This window comes from Pan troglodytes, chromosome 8 (genome assembly GCF_028858775.2).
Source record: "Pan troglodytes isolate AG18354 chromosome 8, NHGRI_mPanTro3-v2.0_pri, whole genome shotgun sequence".
NCBI lineage: Eukaryota > Metazoa > Chordata > Mammalia > Primates > Hominidae > Pan > Pan troglodytes.
The window spans coordinates 48421500-48442106 of record NC_072406.2 but is presented as its reverse complement, the minus strand read 5'-3'; the positions used below and the strand labels follow the sequence as shown (position 1 = coordinate 48442106).

Below are 20607 nucleotides of genomic sequence, written 5' to 3'. Positions count from 1 at the left end.
AGCCAGCTTTGTTTCTGTTTTTATAGTACTATGTTTCTTGTTTTTATAGTACTATCAGTGTCTGCAAAACTTGGTTTTGACCCTCTTTTTTCATGGTTCCAAACACCCATCTTCACTACCACTCTCCTTCCTTTGTATTATCCCACCCCTCCCAATGGCTTCCTGCTTCACCAGAGGAAAAAAATGTTTCTTTTGTATCCAGCACACCAAAAACTTACTTCAGTTTTGCCATTACTTTTAATGGCAAAAACTGAAATTACTTTTGCACCAACCTAAATACTAGATGCCTATACTAATTTATTCTTGGAAACGTTTACTTTTCATAAACACATCAAACTTTCAAATCCAGTCAGTGGCTTGCCTAACTAAAGATTCCCAATAACATTAAATCAGCACTATACCTTGCCAAAATTGTTACCTAATCGTTACTGAAGTGTTATCAATTCTCATTTATGAACTTACTATCTTAAACATGTTTGGTTATTTTCTAGTCCATTTAGGATCTTCTCTGAATTAAAGCTTAGCAATTGCCCAAAAAGTTAGGGATAGAATCATGTAGGACTCCAGCATCCTAAAGTAATACCCTGGTCATGATATCATCATTTAACGAGTTTCTCCTGCCACATTTTTCTATAGGAATCCAATGAAGATGTGTGTTTGCCACATTGTATAAGTTTTATCTTCTCTCTCCTTTGCAGCCAATGCCCAGGGAAGGGGCTGAAAAGAGAGAAAACTCCTAGAAGAAATCCCACACATACCTGGGATGAACCATAAAGATGGTAAGATCTACAAGAATAAACTTAGATATGGTTGTTATTATTATAGAGGTGGAAAAAAAAAAGAAAGAAAACATCTGCACCTACAGTATGGGTTCAATTCAGCTCTCAACTGACACAACAGAGCTAGTTGGTGGTACTTTTATTTAAGGATTATATTTTGCTTTCTTTGACATACTGTCTAAATTAACAAATACTTCTGATCTTACGAGAAATTATGCAAATATCAATTCTAAAAGGAAAATTTCTGACTCTTAGGGCAGAAACTCCCATGACACAATGTATGTAGAAATAATATAGCTGATTGACAAAATGAGGATAGATGCTTCAAACAGGAAATTCTAAAAACATAACACTGCAAAAGAAAAAAATCCCGAGAACTACCATTAAACAGTATATGTGTGGGTCACTAAAGGGACTCTATTTCATATTGAAAATTAAATCTTGTGGGAAATCAACACTAGGCGAAGTACCAACATGAGCCTTTTTTACAGAAAGAAACATAAATTAAGGACCTACCGTCTGTCTGAGATTTACTGAGGAATATTGTGCTGGCCCGAGGATGATCTGAAGGATTGAATTCCATGTTCAAATCTTTAAAGAAAGGAAAAGAAATTATATGAATAAACCATCTGATAACTAAGAGGAATCAAGATTGACTCAATTATTTTTCAACTTTAAATTGCTAATACATTCAAGGATTCTGGAAACCTATAGCTATTATGTTAATAGATTCTTTTGGTTCAATTCAGAACACTGCTATTTAGAAATATGAAAGTCATACATAAAAATTAGACAGTTGGCTAGACATCTATTAGCCTAAGAAAAACTCCACTTTCTCCTGAAAAAATTCTGTTCTGCACCCAATATACTATAAAATAGCAGGACAGAGTTATGGCATGCGATTAAAGAGAGTTATGTGCTACAACAGATTCATCGAAACATTACAGTCAAGTACATGGTAGTTCCTTATTCAAGGTGATTAAAATAGGAATATCTCAACTTGTTAGGGCGAATCAGCATCCACATACTCTGCTTAATTATTTTCTGAAAAAGCAAAACTTGTCCCTTAGAGCAAAAGCTACAAATCGGCCATTTGTGGACCTAATCTGGGCCCCAGACATGTTTTGTTTGATCCCTACTTTTTAAAAAACATTTAAGACAACATATAAAAATCAAGAGATTTCAAACACATAACACACACGCACACACACACACACACCCCTATTTCCAGCTTCCCTTGAGAAATCAGATCGTTTGGCAACACTGAGCCCCCACCCCAATGGTCACAACTGGCTGAAGCCAAGCAGCTGTGACCCCTTCACAGTGGCTGTGTCCCTTATGGGACATTAAGACTCCACCTCCCCAGTGACCACCCCTCTCTGCTTTACTGGCAGGTCTTCACAAGCATTTGATTTTGCAATCTTAGAACTCTTAGAACAATCTCCAAGGTCTACAACTTGTCAGGATGGTATAAACAACTTAGAATGCCATCACAGAAGAGTTTTTCCAGTTTAAAAAAAAAAAAAACTGATTCCATAGAAAATAAGCAAAACAGAAGAATTAAGTTAGGGAAGGAAAGAGATCAAAACTACTGGAAAGCCAGAATGGTCTTCAAACCAACTTAGAGAGTCAGAATAAAACTTCTTGGGTTCAATTACTTCAATAAATTTGCAGAGAAACCTAATCAACACTAAGAAAAACAGAAGGGGCTATCCTTAGTGTTAATAATCAATCAAAGATAAAGTGAAAGAAAGAAAAGGATGGTAAAATAAATATACACTGGAGGCAACACCTAATCACTTATCCACAAAGAGATTTATCCTGAGCTAACTTCTGAAGTGTGGTGATTTTTTTCCTACATCAGCCAATGGCTACTGGGCCAGTTCCTAACTTCTCCCGGAGTACCTGATTAAAGAAACATCTATTGAATCTTAAACAGATGCTACTTCAATTATCTGATGCTTCCTGTATTATATAACTTCTGTTAACATTACACAATAATTTCAGAGTCAAAGCTATTAAGGGGTTTGATGGAAGGAGAAAGATGGGTGGAAGAGACACTGAATTTTTCGAATTTGCTTCAATTTGAACTACAGTTAGTCAAGAAATTTCTTGGTGAAAATGACTCTGCAAGGAGGTTTCCTGCTCAACTAGGATATAAAAGGGGTTAAATAACAAATGCATTACTAAATGTTTTGAGGGCTTTTGCATATCAAAATGAGGGCAAATATAAAATCCTAACCATGATGGATGCTTTTAATGTCCAAGAACCTTAACACATAGTCCCCTAGAAAAGCAGCAGTGGAAACGCATCATGCATGCAGTTCCCACATGCCAGCAAGGTGACACCAGAAAATCAATCCTTGGCCTCAGACAGCATCTGGACTAGCAACTACTACCTTATTCCCTTAATACCCAACTGAGACTCATCTACCAGATCAGTTTTCTTTAAGACCCACTTTTATTACTAAAATACATCAGTAGAGGTTTATGGAACACCACAATCAAAAAATGTGAAGCTTTCCTGTTTGGAACCAAAATAACACAAGACTGTCATTTCTTGGAGAATTGAGATCCTGCTCCTAAGTCCAAGAATGTCCTGGAGGACAATCCCCTGACTGCCTGCAGATTGGGGTTCTATGCTGTTATGTTCACAAGCCCTCAAAGTTGTTAATAATGGGGATGTCACAGATTCTAAGGGATGGCCTCCAATAATGGGACACTTTTAATAGTAAATAATAGTACTATCATTTGGATGGTGAAATGCTATCATACCATCTAAAAATCACATGAAGAATATTTTATTGACATGGAAACCGATGTACCATATGTCATTAGGTGACGAAAGCATTATGATACCCTTTTGGGGGAAAATATGTGTAGGCATAGAAAATACATCAAAAGAATATATACCAATATTTGGTTATCTTTGAATAATGTGATTGTTTTCTGAGTTTTATGCACTGTAAACACTTTCATTGGTTTGTTTTTTTGTTTTTGTTTTTGAGATGGGGTCTTGCTCTGTCACCCAGGCTGGAGTGCAGTAGTGCAATCATGGCTCACTGCAGCCTCAATTTCTTGGATTCAAGCGATCCTCCTGCTTCAGCCTCCTGAGATGCTGAGACTACAGGCATGTACCACAAGCCTAGCTAATTTTTTTATTTTTTGTAGCTACAGAGTCTTACTGTGTTGCCCAGGCTGGCCTCAAGCTCCTGGGCTCAAGTGATCCTCCTGCTTCAGCCTCCCAAAGTGCTGGGGGATTACAGGTATGAGTCACTGTGCCCAGCCTATTGGTTTGCTTTTTTTAACTTTTGTTTAAAAACTATTTGTGAAAACTGATTTGACCCTCTGAGTGGCTGGACTGCCTCTCCAACACAGGGTGGTGTTCCCAGAAGATGCCCTGAAGCTCTCCCTGAATTCAGAGGAGATTCACACAGAGTCACCAAGATGAGTCTCCCCTCGGCAGTGTCCACTGTCATAGAAGCTCAGGGTGAAAACTGACCAGCTCAGAGGCACTCCTGAGCGAAGGCACCCTCGCCCTCCACCAGCAGCCCGTGCCTCTCCGCTCCTCCTCAAGAGGGCTGCAGCGAGGAAAGGCGGAATGACCACTTGTTCTCTGTGGGGGAAGCCAAGCAGCAGGATTATGTCTCACACTCTCCCTATGAAAGGTGAGCACCAAGTGGGAGGCGAAGAAAACCCTGTCACGTTTCCTTCGTGGCCAAGTTATAACTCTAAGTCTGACAAGAATGCTCCCTGGGCCACAAGTGGTCCCTAATGATGACAGGCCAGGTGTCATCTCTCCCCAGTGCGGTGACACACATCAAGTGACTTGCAGAGTTCAGAGACTTCAAGACCAGTGTCTGATGTGAAATTCACAGATGAGGTGAATACAGGCCAGATCTTGAAGAAAACTATGGTAATTACAATATGTGTTCTATCATGGGAACTCTACCTCTTTGGGGAACAAAAAAAAAAAAAGGGAAAAGCCACCATTCTCAGGAGCCAAGCAAAATGAACCTGCTTTATCACCCTAACTTCACACTGAAGCCAAGCATGACAAACAGTGCAATTTTAGCCATGAAGGAAAAGGCTCCCCTCGTTGCAGAGTCAGGAAAAATGATATCCCCAATGTTTACCATGAGGTAGAACACATCTGGAAGAGCGTAGTGGTTTCAGTTCACCTCTATGATGTTTTTCTTTTTTTTATTATTATTATTAAAGTTTTAGGGTACATGTGCACATTGTGCAGGTTAGTTACATATGTACACACGTGCCATGCTGGTGTGCTGCACCCATTAACTCGTCATCTAGCATTAGGTATATCTCCCAATGCTATCCCTCCCCCCTCCTCCCACCCCACAACAGTCCCCAGAGTGTGATGTTCCCCTTCCTATGTCCATGTGATCTCATTGTTCAATTCCCACCTATGAGTGAGAATATGCGGTGTTTGGTTTTTTGTTCTTGTAATAGTTTACTGAGAATGATGATATCCAATTTCATCCATGTCCCTACAAAGGACATGAACTCATCATTTTTTATGGCTGCATAGTATTCCATGGTGTATACGTGCCACATTTTCTTAATCCAGTCTATCATTGTTGGACATTTGGGTTGGTTCCAAGTCTTTGCTATTGTGAATAATGCCGCAATAAACATACGTGTGCATGTGTCTTTATAGCAGCATGATTTATAATCCTTTGGGTATATACCCAGTAATGGGATGGCTGGGTCAAATGGTATTTCTAGTTCTAGATCCCTGAGGAATCGCCACACTGACTTCCACAATGGTTGAACTAGTTTACAGTCCCACCAACAGTGTAAAAGTGTTCCTATTTCTCCACATCCTCTCCAGCACCTGTTGTTTCCTGACTTTTCAATGATTGCCATTCTAACTGGTGTGAGATGGTATCTCATTGTGGTTTTGATTTGCATTTCTCTGATGGCCAGTCATGGTGAGCATTTTTTCATGTGTTTTTTGGCTGCATAAATGTCTTCTTTTGAGAAGTGTCTGTTCATGTCCTTCACCCACTTTTTGATGGGGTTGTTTTTTTCTTGTAAATTTGTTTGAGTTCATTGTAGATTCTGGATATTAGCCGTTTGTCAGATGAGTAGATTGCAAAAATTTTCTCCCATGTTGTAGGTTGCCTGTTCACTCTGATGGTAGTTTCTTTTGCTGTGCAGAAGCTCTTTAGTTTAATTAGATCCCATTTGTCAATTTTGTCTTTTGTTGCCATTGCTTTTGGTGTTTTAGACATGAAGTCCTTGCCCATGCCTATGTCCTGAATGGTAATGCCTAGGTTTTCTTCTAGGGTTTTTATGGTTTTAGGTCTCACATTTAAGTCTTTAATCCATCTTGAATTGATTTTTGTATAAGGTGTAAGGAAGGGATCCAGTTTCAGCTTTCTACATATGGCTAGCCAGTTTTCCCAGCACCATTTATTAAATAGGGAATCTTTTCCCCATTGCTTGTTTTTCTCAGGTTTGTCAAAGATCAGATAGTTGTAGATATGCGGCGTTATTTCTGAGGGCTCTGTTCTGTTCCATTGATCTATATCTCTGTTTTGGTACCAGTACCATGCTGTTTTGGTTACTGTAGCCTTGTAGTATAGTTTGAAGTCAGGTAGTGTGATGCCTCCAGCTTTGTTCTTTTGGCTTAGGATTGACTTGGTGATGTGCGCTCTTTTTTGGTTCCATATGAACTTTAAAGTAGTTTTTTCCAATTCTGTGAAGAAAGGCATTGGTAGCTTGATGGGGATGGCATTGAATCTGTAAATTACCTTGGGCAGTATGGCCATTTTCACAATATTGATTCTTCCTACCCATAAGCATGGAATGTTCTTCCATTTGTTTGTATCCTCTTTTATTTCCTTGAGCAGCGGTTTGTAGTTCTCCTTGAAGAGGTCCTTCACATCCCTTGTAAGTTGGATTCCTAGGTATTTTATTCTCTTTGAAGCAATTGTGAATGGGAGTTCACTCATGATTTGGCTCTCTGTTTGTCTGTTGTTGGTGTATAGGAATGCTTGTGATTTTTGAACATTGATTTTGTATCCTGAGACTTTGCTGAAGTTGCTTATCAGCTTAAGGAGATTTTGGGCTGAGACGATGGGGTTTTCTAGATATACAATCATGTCATCTGCAAACAGGGACAATTTGACTTCCTCTTTTCCTAATTGAATACCCTTTATTTCCTTCTCCTGCCTAATTGCCCTGGCCAGAACTTCCAACACTATGTTGAATAGGAGTGGTGAGAGAGGGTATCCCTGTCTTATGCCAGTTTTCAAAGGGAATGCTTCCAGTTTTTGCCCATTCAGTATGATATTGGCTGTGGGTTTGTCATAGATAGCTCTTATTATTTTGAAATATGTCCCATCAATACCTAATTTATTGAGAGTTTTTAGCATAAAGGGTTGTTGAATTTTGTCAAAGGCTTTTTCTGCATCTATTGAGATAATCATGTGGTTTTTGTCTTTGGTTCTGTTTATATGCTGGATTACATTTATTGATTTGCATATATTGAACCAGCCTTGCATCCCAGGGATGAAGCCCACTTGATCATGGTGGATAAGCTTTTTGATGTGCTGCTGGATTCAGTTTGCCAGTATTTTATTGAGGATTTTTGCATCAATGTTCATCAAGGATATTGGTCTAAAATTCTCTTTTTTGGTTGTGTCTCTGCCCGGCTTTGGTATCAGAATGATGCTGGCCTCATAAAATGAGTTAGGGGGGATTCCCTCTTTTTCTATTGATTGGAATAGTTTCAGAAGGAGTGGTACCAGTTCCTCCTTGTACCTCTGGTAGAATTCGGCTGTGAATCCATCTGGTCCTGGACTCTTTTTGGTTGGTAAGCTATTGATTATTGCCACAATTTCAGATCCTGATATTGGTCTATTCAGAGATTCAACTTCTTCCTGGTTTAGTCTTGGGAGAGTGTATGTGTCAAGGAATTTATCCATTTCTTCTAGATTTTCTAGTTTATTTGCGTAGAGGTGTTTGTAGTATTCTCTGATGGTAGTTTGTATTTCTGTGGGATTGGTGGTGATAACCCCTTTATCATTTTTATTGCGTCTATTTGATTCTTCTTTTTTTCTTTATTAGTCTTGCTACTGGTCTATCAATTTTGTTGATCCTTTCAAAAAACCAGCTCCTGGATTCACTGATTTTTTGAAGGGTTTTTTGTGTCTCTATTTCCTTCAGTTCTGCTCTGATTTTAGTTATTTCTTGCCTTCTGCTAGCTTTTGAATGTGTTTGCTCTTGCTTTTCTAGTTCTTTTAATTGTGATGTTAGGGTGTCAATTTTGGATCTTTCCTGCTTTCTCTTGTGGGCATTTAGTGCTATAAATTTCCCTCTACACACTGCTTTGAATGCATCCCAGAGATTCTGGTATGCTGTGTCTTTGTTCTCGTTGGTTTCAAAGAACATCTTTATTTCTGCCTTCATTTCGTTATGTACCCAGTAGTCATTCAGGAGCAGGTTGTTCAGTTTCCATGTAGTTGAGCAGTTTTGAGTGAGATTCTTAATCCTGAGTTGTAGTTTGATTGCACTGTGGTCTGAGAGATAGTTTGTTATAATTTCTGTTCTTTTACATTTGCTGAGGAGAGCTTTACTTCCAAGTATGTGGTCAATTTTGGAATAGGTGTGGTGTGGTGCTGAAAAAAATGTATATTCTGTTGATTTGGGGTGGAGAGTTCTGTAGATGTCTATTAGGTCCGCTTGGTGCAGAGCCGAGTTCAATTCCTGGGTATCCTTGTTGACTTTCTGTCTCATTGATCTGTCTAATGTGGACAGTGGGGTGTTAAAGTCTCCCATTATTAATGTGTGGGAGTCTAAGTCTCTTTGTAGGTCACTCAGGACTTGCTTTATGAATCTTGGTGCTCCTGTATTGGGTGCATATATATTTAGGATAGTTAGCTCTTCTTGCTGAATTGATCCCTTTACCATTATGTAATGGCCTTCTTTGTCTCTTTTGATCTTTGTTGGTTTAAAGTCTGTTTTATCAGAGACTAGGATTGCAACCCCTGCCTTTTTTTGTTTTCCATTTGCTTGGTAGATCTTCCTCCATCCTTTTATTTTGAGCCTATGTGTGTCTCTGCACGTGAGATGGGTTTCCTGAATACAGCACACTGATGGGTCTTGACTCTTTATCCAATTTGCCAGTCTGTGTCTTTTAATTGGAGCATTTAGTCCATTTACATTTAAAGTTAATAGTGTTATGTGTGAATTTGATCCTGTCATTATGATGTTAGCTGGTTATTTTGCTCGTTAGTTGATGCAGTTTCTTCCTAGTCTCGATGGTCTTTACATTTTGGCATGATTTTGCAGCGGCTGGTACCGGTTGTTCCTTTCCATGTTTAGTGCTTCCTTCAGGAGCTCTTTTAGGGCAGGCCTGGTGGTGACAAAATCTCTCAGCATTTGCTTGTCTGTAAAGTATTTTATTTCTCCTTCACTTATGAAGCTTAGTTTGGCTGGATATGAAATTCTGGGTTGAAAATTCTTTTCTTTAAGAATGCTGAATATTGGCCCCCACTCTCTTCTGCCTTGTAGGGTTTCTGCTGAGAGATCCGCTGTTAGTCTGATGGGCTTCCCTTTGAGGGTAACCCGACCTTTCTCTCTGGCTGCCCTTAACATTTTTTCCTTCATTTCAACTTTGGTGAATCTGACAATTATGTGTCTTGGAGTTGCTCTTCTCGAGGAGTATCTTTGTGGCGTTCTCTGTATTTCCTGAATCTGAACGTTGGCCTGCCTTGCTAGATTGGGGAAATTCTCCTGGATAATATCCTGCAGAGTGTTTTCCAACTTGGTTCCATTCTCCCCATCACTTTCAGGTACACCAATCAGACGTAGATTTGGTCTTTTCACATAGTCCCATATTTCTTGGAGGCTTTGCTCGTTTCTTTTTATTCTTTTTTCTCTAAACTTTCCTTCTCGCTTCATTTCATCTTCCATTGCTGATACCCTTTCTTCCAGTTGATCGCATCAGCTCCTGAGGCTTCTGCATTCTTCACCTAGTTCTTGAGCCTTGGTTTTCAGCTCCATCAGCTCCTTTAAGCACTTCTCTCTATTGGTTATTCTAGTTATACATTCTTCTAAATTTTTTTCAAAGTTTTCAACTTCTTTGCCTTTGGTTTGAATGTCCTCCCATAGCTCAGAGTAATTTGATCGTCTGAAGACTTCTTCTCTCAGCTCATCAAAGTCATTCTCCGTCCAGCTTTGTTCCGCTGCTGGTGAGGAGCTGCGTTCCTTTGGAGGAGGAGAGGCGCTCTGATTTTTAGAGCTTCCAGTTTTTCTGTTCTGTTTTTTCCCCATCTTTGTGGTTTTATCTACTTTTGGTCTTTGATGATGGTGATGTACAGATGGGTTTTTGGTGTGGATGTCTTTTCTGTTTGTTAGTTTTCCTTCTAACAGACAGGACCCTCAGCTGCAGGTCTGTTGGAGTACCCGGCCGTGTGAGGTGTCAGTGTGCCCCTGCTGGAGGGTGCCTCCCAGTTAGGCTGCTCGGGGGTCAGGGGTCAGGGACCCACTTGAGGAGGCAGTCTGCCCGTTCCCAGATCTCCAGCTGCGTACTGGGAGAACCACTGCTCTCTTCAAAGCTGTCAGACAGGGACATTTAAGTCTGCAGAGGTTACTGCTGTCTTTTTGTTTGTCTGTGCCCTGCCCCCAGAGGTGGAGCCTACAGAGGCAGGCAGGCCTCCTTGAGCTGTGGTGGGCTCCACCCAGTTCGAGCTTCCAGGCTGCTGTGTTTATGTAAGCAAGCATGGGCAATGGTGGGCGCCCCTCCCCCCAGCCTCGCTGCGGCCTTGCAGTTTGATCTCAGACTGCTGTGCTAGCAATCAGCGAGACTCCCTGGGGTAGGACCCTCCGAGCCACGTGCGGGATATAATCTCGTGGTGCGCCGTTTTTTAAGCCCCTTGGAAAAGTGCAGTATTCAGGTGGGAGTGACCCGATTTTCCAGGTGCCGACCGTCACCCCTTTCTTTGATTAGGAAAGGGAACTCCCTGACCCCTTGCGCTTCCCGAGTGATGCAATGCCTCGCCCTGCTTCGGCTCGCGCACGGTGCACGCACCCACTGACCTGCGCCCACTGTCTGGCACTCCCTAGTGAGATGAACCCGGTACCTCAGATGGAAATGCAGAAATCACCCGTCTTCTGCGTCGCTCAGGCTGGGAGCTGTAGACAGGAGCTGTTCCTATTCGGCCATCTTGGCTCCTCCCCCAAAGGAACACATTTTTATGATGTTTTTCAATGACAAAAATTAAAAGTAATAAATTCATGGAATACTGAGCTTAAAATTAGAGATTACAGACAAAATACACTTCACTGCTAAAGTATGCTGACCACTTTGCTGAAGTCAGCTCTAACAGTTTATTACTCATGTTTAAAGTAATAATCTAAACACTAATTGTTCACATGATCCTCCCTCAATGAACCCCAAAATCACATATCCCTCACCCCTCACAAAGCCCCTCTTGGAACTTCACGCAGCTGGGCCTCCCTTAGACCCGCCTTTGCAGCGTGCAGAGAGCTCTGACTCTTCCCACCTGCTCCCATCAAGCTCTTGAAATACCTCATGTGCTAACTCACCAAGAAGAAGAAGAACTCATAAAATTTAAATAGTTACTCTACTGGGTGTCATTGTAACACAAACTACTGCCTTACTGAAAGAGTGAAGCCCCACCAGAGCATTTCCATCCCTGAGAAAAGACGACACCACACAGAAGCCGAGAGCTCTGCCACGAGGCAGGTGGCATGTGGCCGGCCTCCGGGAGGGACAGAGACATGTACGGCCTGGTTTATCCTACACAAACTTACAATTGATTCAGGGAGTCAAGATGAAGTACATGACACATCAGAGTGCACAACCAGCTAGGGAACAATGAAGAATAAAATATGTGACCCAATCCTGGGAGACACAGAATAGCATGCTTACAAGAGAATAGCTTAAACAAAGCACTGGACTCATAATTTTATGAGTCAAAAATAAATATTGCTTTTTTTTTTTCCTAGCAAGGCAATTCAGTTGAATTCAGTTAAATGGACCAACATGCATTGAGTCTCCACTATATGCTAGGTATTATGTTCAATTCTATTCATATCGAAATACTACTTTGGGGTAGTAACCACTTGTGTCATTAACTTTCCTATTCTACATGACCTATTTCATGGTCATAAGAAAGCATTCTTGGTTTTCAAAGGGCTACAGTCGATTAATGGTGAGACAAAACATGTATTTAGCTGACTTCAAAATGCATCCTATGACATTTCTATCACATTTACCTTCACAATTACACTGTGATAGGATAAATTAGCATTTCATTAGATGTCACGAGTATATACTGAGAGGTTGTCAGGGCCAGTCCATTCTGCCATGGTTTTCATTCATTCATTCATCCATTCATTCAACAAATAATCACTGAGCATCTACTAGGTGCTAAGTAATGCTGAGTTACAGGTACTGAGGATACAGAAGTAACGAAAGAGATCAAGTCCCAGCCCTACAAGAGCATCCTTCTAAGTTGAAGGTATAAGGTACTAGAGGAGAAAACAAAAAGAATGAAAAACCCATCAAGACTGACTCCATAACCCACATTCAGAAAGCTGAAAATAAGACTCTCCAGGAGTTCTCGGAATCATTCATTCCCCAAAGAGATGCTCAAACAGTAGAAAAAGAATCACACATTTTAAAATGTAAAAGATCCAGATTTGAATTCACTTTTGCTAGCTCTATGGCCTTGGGCAAATTGTGATACTATTCTGATCTCATTTTCCTTATTTACAAAGTGGGCTAATAACACCTAGCTCCGAGAACTGCTATGAAGATTAGGAGTCAGGTACTAGCGCAATGGGCAGGATGTCCACCACACAATAGGGTCCCCAGAAATAATGGGTATTAAAAACATTAAGCCACAGCACTTAGATCAGGGCTAAAGAAACAAAACTCTCAATACGTAAATGTTAGGCTTAGAGACACTAAAGACTGTTAAATTTCATTACACAATTTCTGTTCTCTAAGGAGTGCTGGCTTGAAATTGATGTTTAAAACTTTGGTGTTGCATACTCCTGACTTAGAGTCTCCTACCTCCTAAAAGAATGCCAAGATAATCCATAAATTAACCTGAGGAAGTAATGCTTTAGAGGAAAAGGCAGTTTTAAGGAATGTCATGGAATCCCCTGAGTTGACTTCAATCTAATATTTAGGAAGCAGAGTCTTAGCCTATTTTTTGTTTATGATGTTGATACCTATTAAGATACACAGCTGAATTAAAATATTCAAAGAATGGTTATTCTAAGGGCCTCCTGCCAGACTCTGAGGTGACAACTGAATGTTTGGTCACACTGCTTTCAGTCCCTGTGTCAGCTGAGCACAAAGTAAAATACAATGCCTTTATTCAAAACTAAAGATACATCAAATGGCATGTGGCACAGTTTAATTCGGCAGTATTCTCTTATACTGGTCAACCTCATTTTCTTCAGTCTTTTCCACAGATGTCACAGTAACAGTGATCCACAATTGCTCATCTTGGCTTTTAAACCAGCACCAAGTTTACCTTCCAGTGTTAGAAAGGATCCAGGTAATAAGATAGTGGCTAAGAAAAGCAGCCGTCATAAGCTATCATTAATGGTCTGAAAAACTAGTAAAAAGTAAAGCAGAAAAGCACAGTAAGACCTAAACAGCACTGGATGGAGAGGAGGTGCCAAAGCAAGCCTGTAAAGTCAAACTATCCCCTCCCCCTCGCATGCCCCTCGCATCCCCCTTTCTCTGCACTGCCACGCCCCAAACTGATAATCACTCCAATAAATCATCTCCACAAGATGGGCTGTCTACTTAGGTCTAGACAGTGTCAGTGAGCAGAGCCCAAAGGAATCAAGGGTTCTGTGATTCCTTGATAGGTTCTGGAACTTCAAGATGCACAGAAAGTGAGTTTCAACTGGGAGGCCAACTGTGGTACAGCCCCACAGTTACCCTCCGAAGACATCACTAGTTCTATTTCCTGTCTTTTGAGCAATATTTGATATGGTTAAAATCTCAAACCCCTAATTTCAATTTTAGGTAGTCACATTTCCAAATCTGGCTATGATGTGGGAGGCAATTATGAAATCAACAAAGCCTGTTAATTTTAAATCAGATTGTTTCTTTTGTTGTTATTATTGTCCCTGCCACTGCCTCAAAATCAGTGATTATCTCCATTTGTTACTGTCAACAGGATGAAATCAGGAGCTGACCAGGCTGGTTTGCTCCAGGAGGCTGTCACCAGGGAAGCCTGAGCCCAGCAGCCCACATCAGCATTCCCAGGAGAGCACCGGCTCCTGCTGTGGCTGCCGCAGCCAAGTGCTGCTACTGCAATTCTGGTTAATCCCACCTAAAGCCATATTTTCTACTCCCACTGACTTCAAGTTTATTTTCTGGACTATCATAACACACTTATATTTAGTTATTTCCTATTTTCACTCTCTTTCAGCCACTGGTGCCCCTGCAGGTGATCTCCGTGTATGTCTTTGCAAGTGTGTGTCTCTGTGTCCACACGTCTACATGTGTGGGCCTCCAGGGCAGTCTCTCCGCAAGTGGGTTGCTAACTGAATGGATGTGTCTCTGTGTGCAGCTCTCTGTGCACACACATCCAGCCCTCAGTCATCTGCTCTGTTTGTCTGTCTGTCCCTCCATCTCCCTGTCCATCTCTGCATCTCCCCATTTGCCTCTCCTTCCGTCGGTCTCTCCACCCGCCTGTCCGTCTTTCCATCGCCCTGTCTGTCTCTCCATCTCCCTGTCTGTCTCTCCAACTCCCTGTCTGTCTCTCCATCGCCCTATCTCTGTTTCCCTCTCTGTCTCTCCATCTCCCTGTCTGTCTCTCCACTGCCTTGTCTCCCCATCGCCCTATCTTTCTCTCTCCATCTCCCTGTCTCTCCATCTCTCTGTCTGTCTCTCCATTGCCCTATCTCATCTGTCTCTCCATCTCCCTGTCTGTCTCTCCATTGCCCTATCTATCTCCCTGTCTGTCTCTCCATCTCCCTGTCTGTCTCTCCACTGCCCTATCTATCTCCCTGTCTGTCTCTCCATCTCCCTGTCTGTCTCTCCATTGCCCTATCTCCCTGTCTGTCTCTCCACCTCCCTGTCTGTCTCTCCATTGCCCTATCTATCTCCCTGTCTCTCCATCTTCCTGTCTGTCTCTCCATCGCCCTGTCTCTCCATCTCCCTATCTCTCCATCTCCATATCTGTCTCTCCAGTGCCCTATCTCCCTGTCTGTCTCTCCATCTTCCTGTCTCTCCATCTCCCTGTCTCTCCATCTCCCTATCTGTCTCTCCAGTGCCCTATCTCCCTGTCTTCTCCCTGTCTCTCCATCTCCCTGTCTGACTCTCCATCGCCCTCTCTGACTCTCCATCTCCCCCTGTCTATCTGTCTCTCCACTGCCCTGTCTGTCTGTCTCTCCATCTCCCTGTCTGTCCATCTCTCCATCTCACGCTCTGCCTCTCCATCTTTCTCTTTCCAACCCATCTCTCAGTCTCTCTTCTCCTCCTTCTCTTTTCCTCGCTATAACTGTTTCCGTTTTCCCTTCTTCCCTCCCCAGTTCTTCTCTGCTGTCCTATTTCTAATTTTCTATCTTAATGTATCTAATATTCTATCTTAAGATTAATCAAGGAGATAAAGATGCTAATGTTAAGACTAAAGACAGATTATTCTGCCAATACACAGACCAGATAACCTAAAAGCTCTCATGCTACATGCATTTTGAAATGTGAGTTAAAATATAATACAGCCTTTTAAATGCCTATAAGTGTGGCAAGAAAGCAGGGTCAACGGCCTAAGGCCCGAATCAAAGAGAGAACTGAAGTCTGTGGCAGGACAGGGGCTATCCAGTTGTGTGAGCTGGTCTTGGGTTTTGACTAAGGTGACACACATGCGGGTTCACACCAGTGATCTGGCATAATTAAAAATTCTAACCCCCTTTACTCTCAGAAGTATCTTGGTTTGAAGACACTACTATTTTAACGCTCCTGCAGGACAGGATATAACACAGGAGTTGGAACTGACACTTTTACATATAGCTAGAACCCTCAGAGAGCTATGATCTTAGCAAAAACCTGAATTAAGAAAAAGTATCTATGAACCCAAATGAAAAGGAGGCTGGGCTGGCAGGGGGAGCAACTGCCCAATCTCCCAGCAACTGGTAACTGTCAATCTGTCTGTATCTCTAATGTGGTTTTTGACATTCTACTTTACACATGTAGCCCAGAAAACTCCTGGAAAAGAAATTCACACCAAATTGGCCAAATTATAAACCACTCTAAAGCAGGCTGTCTCCCAGAATTCCACCAGATTATGTCCTCTGATGACAGACTCACCATCTAAAATGGCAACACACAGGAGGAAAAAATAGTCTCATGACTCTTGAGCAAGAGTCAAGAAACTCAAAAATATCAAGATCAGACCCTCAAAAACTTGAGATAATAAAACTAAATAAAGACCATAGAATGAATTTGTGCACAGTGGTGAAAAACAAAATAAATTTTAAAATAAGGGGGAAAAGATACTCTGAAAAAATAAAAGGGAGTTTTAAAAAAGAACCATGTTTGTAGGATTCATATAGAGATGCACACATATACACACACGTCTATACATGCATGCAAACACAATCACTACAGACTGAATATTTGTGTCCCCCCAAAATTCATACGTTAAATCCTAGCTCCCAGTGTGACAGTATTTGGAGGTGGCACCTCTGGGAGGTGATTGGGTCATGAGGGCAGAGCCCTCACGAATGCGATTAGCGCCCTTATGAAAGAGGCCCCAGAGAGTTTCCTTGCCCCTTTTGCCATGTGAGGTTACACCAAAAAGAAGATGGTCATCTATGAACCAGGAAGCTGACCTTCACCAGATACCAAATCTGCCAGCACCTTGATCTTGAATCTACCAGCTTCCTGAACTGTAAGGAATACATTTCTATGGCTTATAAGCTACTCAGTCTATAATATTTTGTTATAGCAGCCCAAATGGCTAACGTGGTCAATGAAATCTACAATTCAATAGATGAGTTAAACTGCAGGTTAGATATTCCTGAATGTAGAACTGGTGACCTGAAAAACAGATCTGAGGAAATCACTTAGAATGGAGCACAGAGAACAGAGTTAGGCATTGTATAGAATGAATTAAGTCCAACTAACAGGGGCTCTATATTCCATAACCACCTAGGATAAAAACTCTCAGCAAATCTTAATCTGATAAAGGCTATCTGCCAAAAACTTACAGCAATCTGTATACTTAACGGTGAAACATCAGACACATTTCTCAAGTCAGGAATGAAACTTGGATCCATCTACTATCAACATTGTATTGGGGGCCCTAGTCAATGCAAAACAACAAGAAAACGTAACATACAAGGAATTTATTGAAATGGAAAGAAACAAAATTATTGTTATTTGCATATAATCCTCTACACAGAAAATATAAGATGGTTTAAAAATCTATTGGTGCTAGACACAAACTGACATATAGAAATCAATTTCATTCCTTTATCCCAGCAATAGTGCTCAACTAAAGGAGCAATGTCATCCTCTTCACCCTAGGGGGTATTCAGCAATGTGTGGAGTTGTCACATGTCAAGTGGCTGCTATTTTTCCACACCAGTGTCCCACACAATGAGAAACTGTACCTCCCAAGGCCAACAGGGTATTCACTGAGAACACTATGGCCCAGAGCAATAAACAATTAGCATACTAATAATGACAATAAAAAATAATCCATTTACTAAGCAATACAAACAAAACATCATTAAATTTAACAAAAGATGTGTAAAGACCTTATATAGATTATAAAAAGCCAAAATACATCTATAATGTACAGAAATACATTCTACTCACGTATATACTCATCTGTACATACAATTATTCACACCTAAACATACCCTGCCCTGTGTCAAGCCATGGGCTGCATGCTGAGCTGGGCACACAGCAGTAAACACAACAGGTATGGCCCCTGCTCACAGAATTATCAATCCTTTTGGAAAGTTTAAAGATTATCACTGTCTGGTCACAGTTCATTTTACAATCTACTTTCATTTTAAGATTTAAAATTCAATTAGCTGGGCATGCTGGTGCAGGCGTCTAGTCCCAACTACTAGGGAGGCTGGGGCAGGAGGATCGCTTGACCCCATGAGTTCAAGGCTGCAGTGGGCTGTGACTGTGCCACCACATTCCAGCCTGGGTGACAGAGCGAGACCCTGTCTCTATTTAAAAAACACCACAAAACCAAACCTTAAAATTTAGTTGCGGCTTTGGCAGGAACCTTGCTTCACCCTAACACTGCTCCCTTTTGAGCACTCTACTGCTCACTGCCACATTCACCAGAGGCCAGGTAAGGAAAACCATAAAGAGGGTTACGGAAAGTCCAGGTGAGGGTGAGGGACAGCGGGAGCAACAGGATAAATGCTAGTGCCTGTTCCCTTCTGTGTGAGGCTTGATAGAAGCACAGGCACAGGCGGACACACCTGAGAACTCTCTCCGATTCACAACACTGGGACTGGCAAGCTCTCGCTAGCTGCCATACCTGATCATCACCCCTACAGAGCTGGCCTGCTCCTCCAGTCTGGCCTTGTTTCCCATATCTCTTCACCACACACTTTCTGCTCCAGCAACTTTGCCACCACACAATCTTCTTTCAGTTTTTCCCAGGCTTGACCAGGCCAACCCCTCTGCCCTGAATATCCTCTCTAGGGGAAGCCACTGGCTCTCACCTCAAGTGTCAGGCAAACTCCTAAGCCCTGGAAGCCTTCGTGACCCTCCTAGGCTCACTTCCGTGCCTCTCTCCCACTCCCACCAAGCCTGGTACATGCCTGTGTACTTCTTATGTCCCTATAACCACTGGTTTGAATGTGTGCCCCCCATACCCCCAAAATGTGTGCTGACTACAGAAATGAGCCAGTAAATTAGTTAAAATGTCTTCTATATGCCACCAAGGAATGGAACTGAATGGACTGCAGAAAGGTATTTCAGATCCAGTCCTCGCTCTCAAGGAGCTTCTTTCCACAGCAAACACAGACACAGACACAGACAGACACACACACACACACACACACACACACTCTCTCTCTCTCTCTCTCTCTCTTCCCCCTACCCTGCTGATAATCCTGAAGCAAGGCAGAATGCAGTAAGGATCACACATACAGCAATGATAGGCAGTGCTCCAAGTCTAACTGGTGGAGAGATGACTGCACAGAGCAGGTGAGATTTCGACGGGCCTCACGCAGAGCTGGATTTTTATTTGGACGACTGCTCAGAGGAGGTGCATCTCAGCTAGAAGGAAGAGGACAGGCCAAAGCACATAACGGACAGAGAAAAGCTTATTAGGGAACTGCCAGTAGACACACAAGGCAAGACAGTTGAAGAAGAAAAGCTGTGGGTAAGGAAAGCAGGCAAGGTGGATTCAGGCCACCTTGGAAAGCCCTAGGTGCCAGAACAAGAAGTTGTACTTTTCCTGAGGACAGAGGGACAAACCACTGATGACATCTCAACAGTTCAAATTTGACTGCTGGTGTTTATGTTTAGAAGGATATTCATTAAAAGAAAATGTGAAGGTGAAGTGACAAGTTTAAATTCAGAGAAAGGAGAAGAGAAAAATCATGTATCAGAGAAATATACGTGACGACCTCACTGGGTCCTAGGACGATCAGAGCAACAATGCTGGTTAAAGCTATCGGTGCTCGGACCCCAGCACAAAGGTCGGGGGGGGGGGCGGGGAGCGCCATCGGTCAGTGAAATCAGTACCACATTAGGACACGAACAGTACTCGCCCTACCATGCATAAAGTCCAAATGTTCAACAGTCATTAACAAATAAGCTGAATAATGAAAGGAACATAAAAGAATGATCAAATGAAATACCTCTTCTCAACAACTTAAGGAAAGAAAAGGAAAAACTGGCAAGGACCAACCATTAACTCAAATGCAAATGAACTCAAAGAAAGAATCTCCTAGCAACCAGCCTCTCCTGAGAGGCATGAATTAGCGCTATCAATGGAACAGGAAAAATACCACTTGGATTGCTGATATTTTAATACCCAGCAAATGACTAGGTCTTTTAACTATGGGGCAATATTGATGAAATCTGCTGTTGCAGACAGCTGAAAAGCATATGAAATGACAACACCCTGAAAGCTAGAAAAAAGGCATTTGAGTCCACTATCATTACTCCATTAAACACTCAACAAATATTTATGGAGAATCAACTCGATGTAGGTGTTCCTTAAGAGAAACACGATGGTGAGGCCCTGTGGCCCCCAGGGTTAAAGGCTGGGGGTGGGGCATGAGGCAGACAAGTCAGAGGCTTTTGCCCCAGGTAAGTGCCTCCAGGAAGAATGGGTTAGTTACCCAGGCTAACAAGGGAGCAGGCGAAGGGCATAAAAAGCAAAGTACACCAAAGACACAAGGGTTAATTTAAAAAAAAAAAAAAAAAGCATACTGGGCATTTGAGATGCACCATAAGAAGGGGGAAGCAGTGAGAAAAAATTAGTGAAGGAGTCTGGATTTTTATCCCCAGGGAACCAGGGAGTTACTGAAGGAGTGGAGTGACCAGACCAAATACACACTTTAAAAACACTATTATGACCGCACGCTGGTGAAAAAAATGAGCCCAAGGAGTAAAAGTTGTCAGTTGGGAGCTGTGGTCATCATCCACGTGGGAAAGGGGTTGGAAAAAGTAGATGGATTTGAAGATCTGGAGGAGACGGGATGCACCTGGTAAGTAATGAAAGCTGGAACATGAGGACAAGGAGGCAGATGAGGGTGACAAGCAGTGGTTGACAATGGGGCCATGCGCTGGGCTAAGGCACAGAGGAGTGAGCTG

General features: G+C 42.0%; 1 protein-coding gene across 17 annotated transcripts in view; it reads right to left on the bottom strand.

Annotated features, from left to right (window-relative positions):
* CCNY (cyclin Y) overlaps window positions 1-20607 on the bottom strand; it is a 326218-nt gene that overhangs the window by 90344 nt on the left and 215267 nt on the right. For all 17 annotated transcript variants that reach the window (XM_063781644.1, XM_016963029.3, XM_063781645.1 and 14 more), the window contains one exon: window positions 1296-1370. In XM_063781644.1, the coding sequence (XP_063637714.1) occupies window positions 1296-1362 (67 nt within the window). In that variant the 5' untranslated portion in view covers window positions 1363-1370. The remainder of the gene's footprint in view (window positions 1-1295; window positions 1371-20607) is intronic.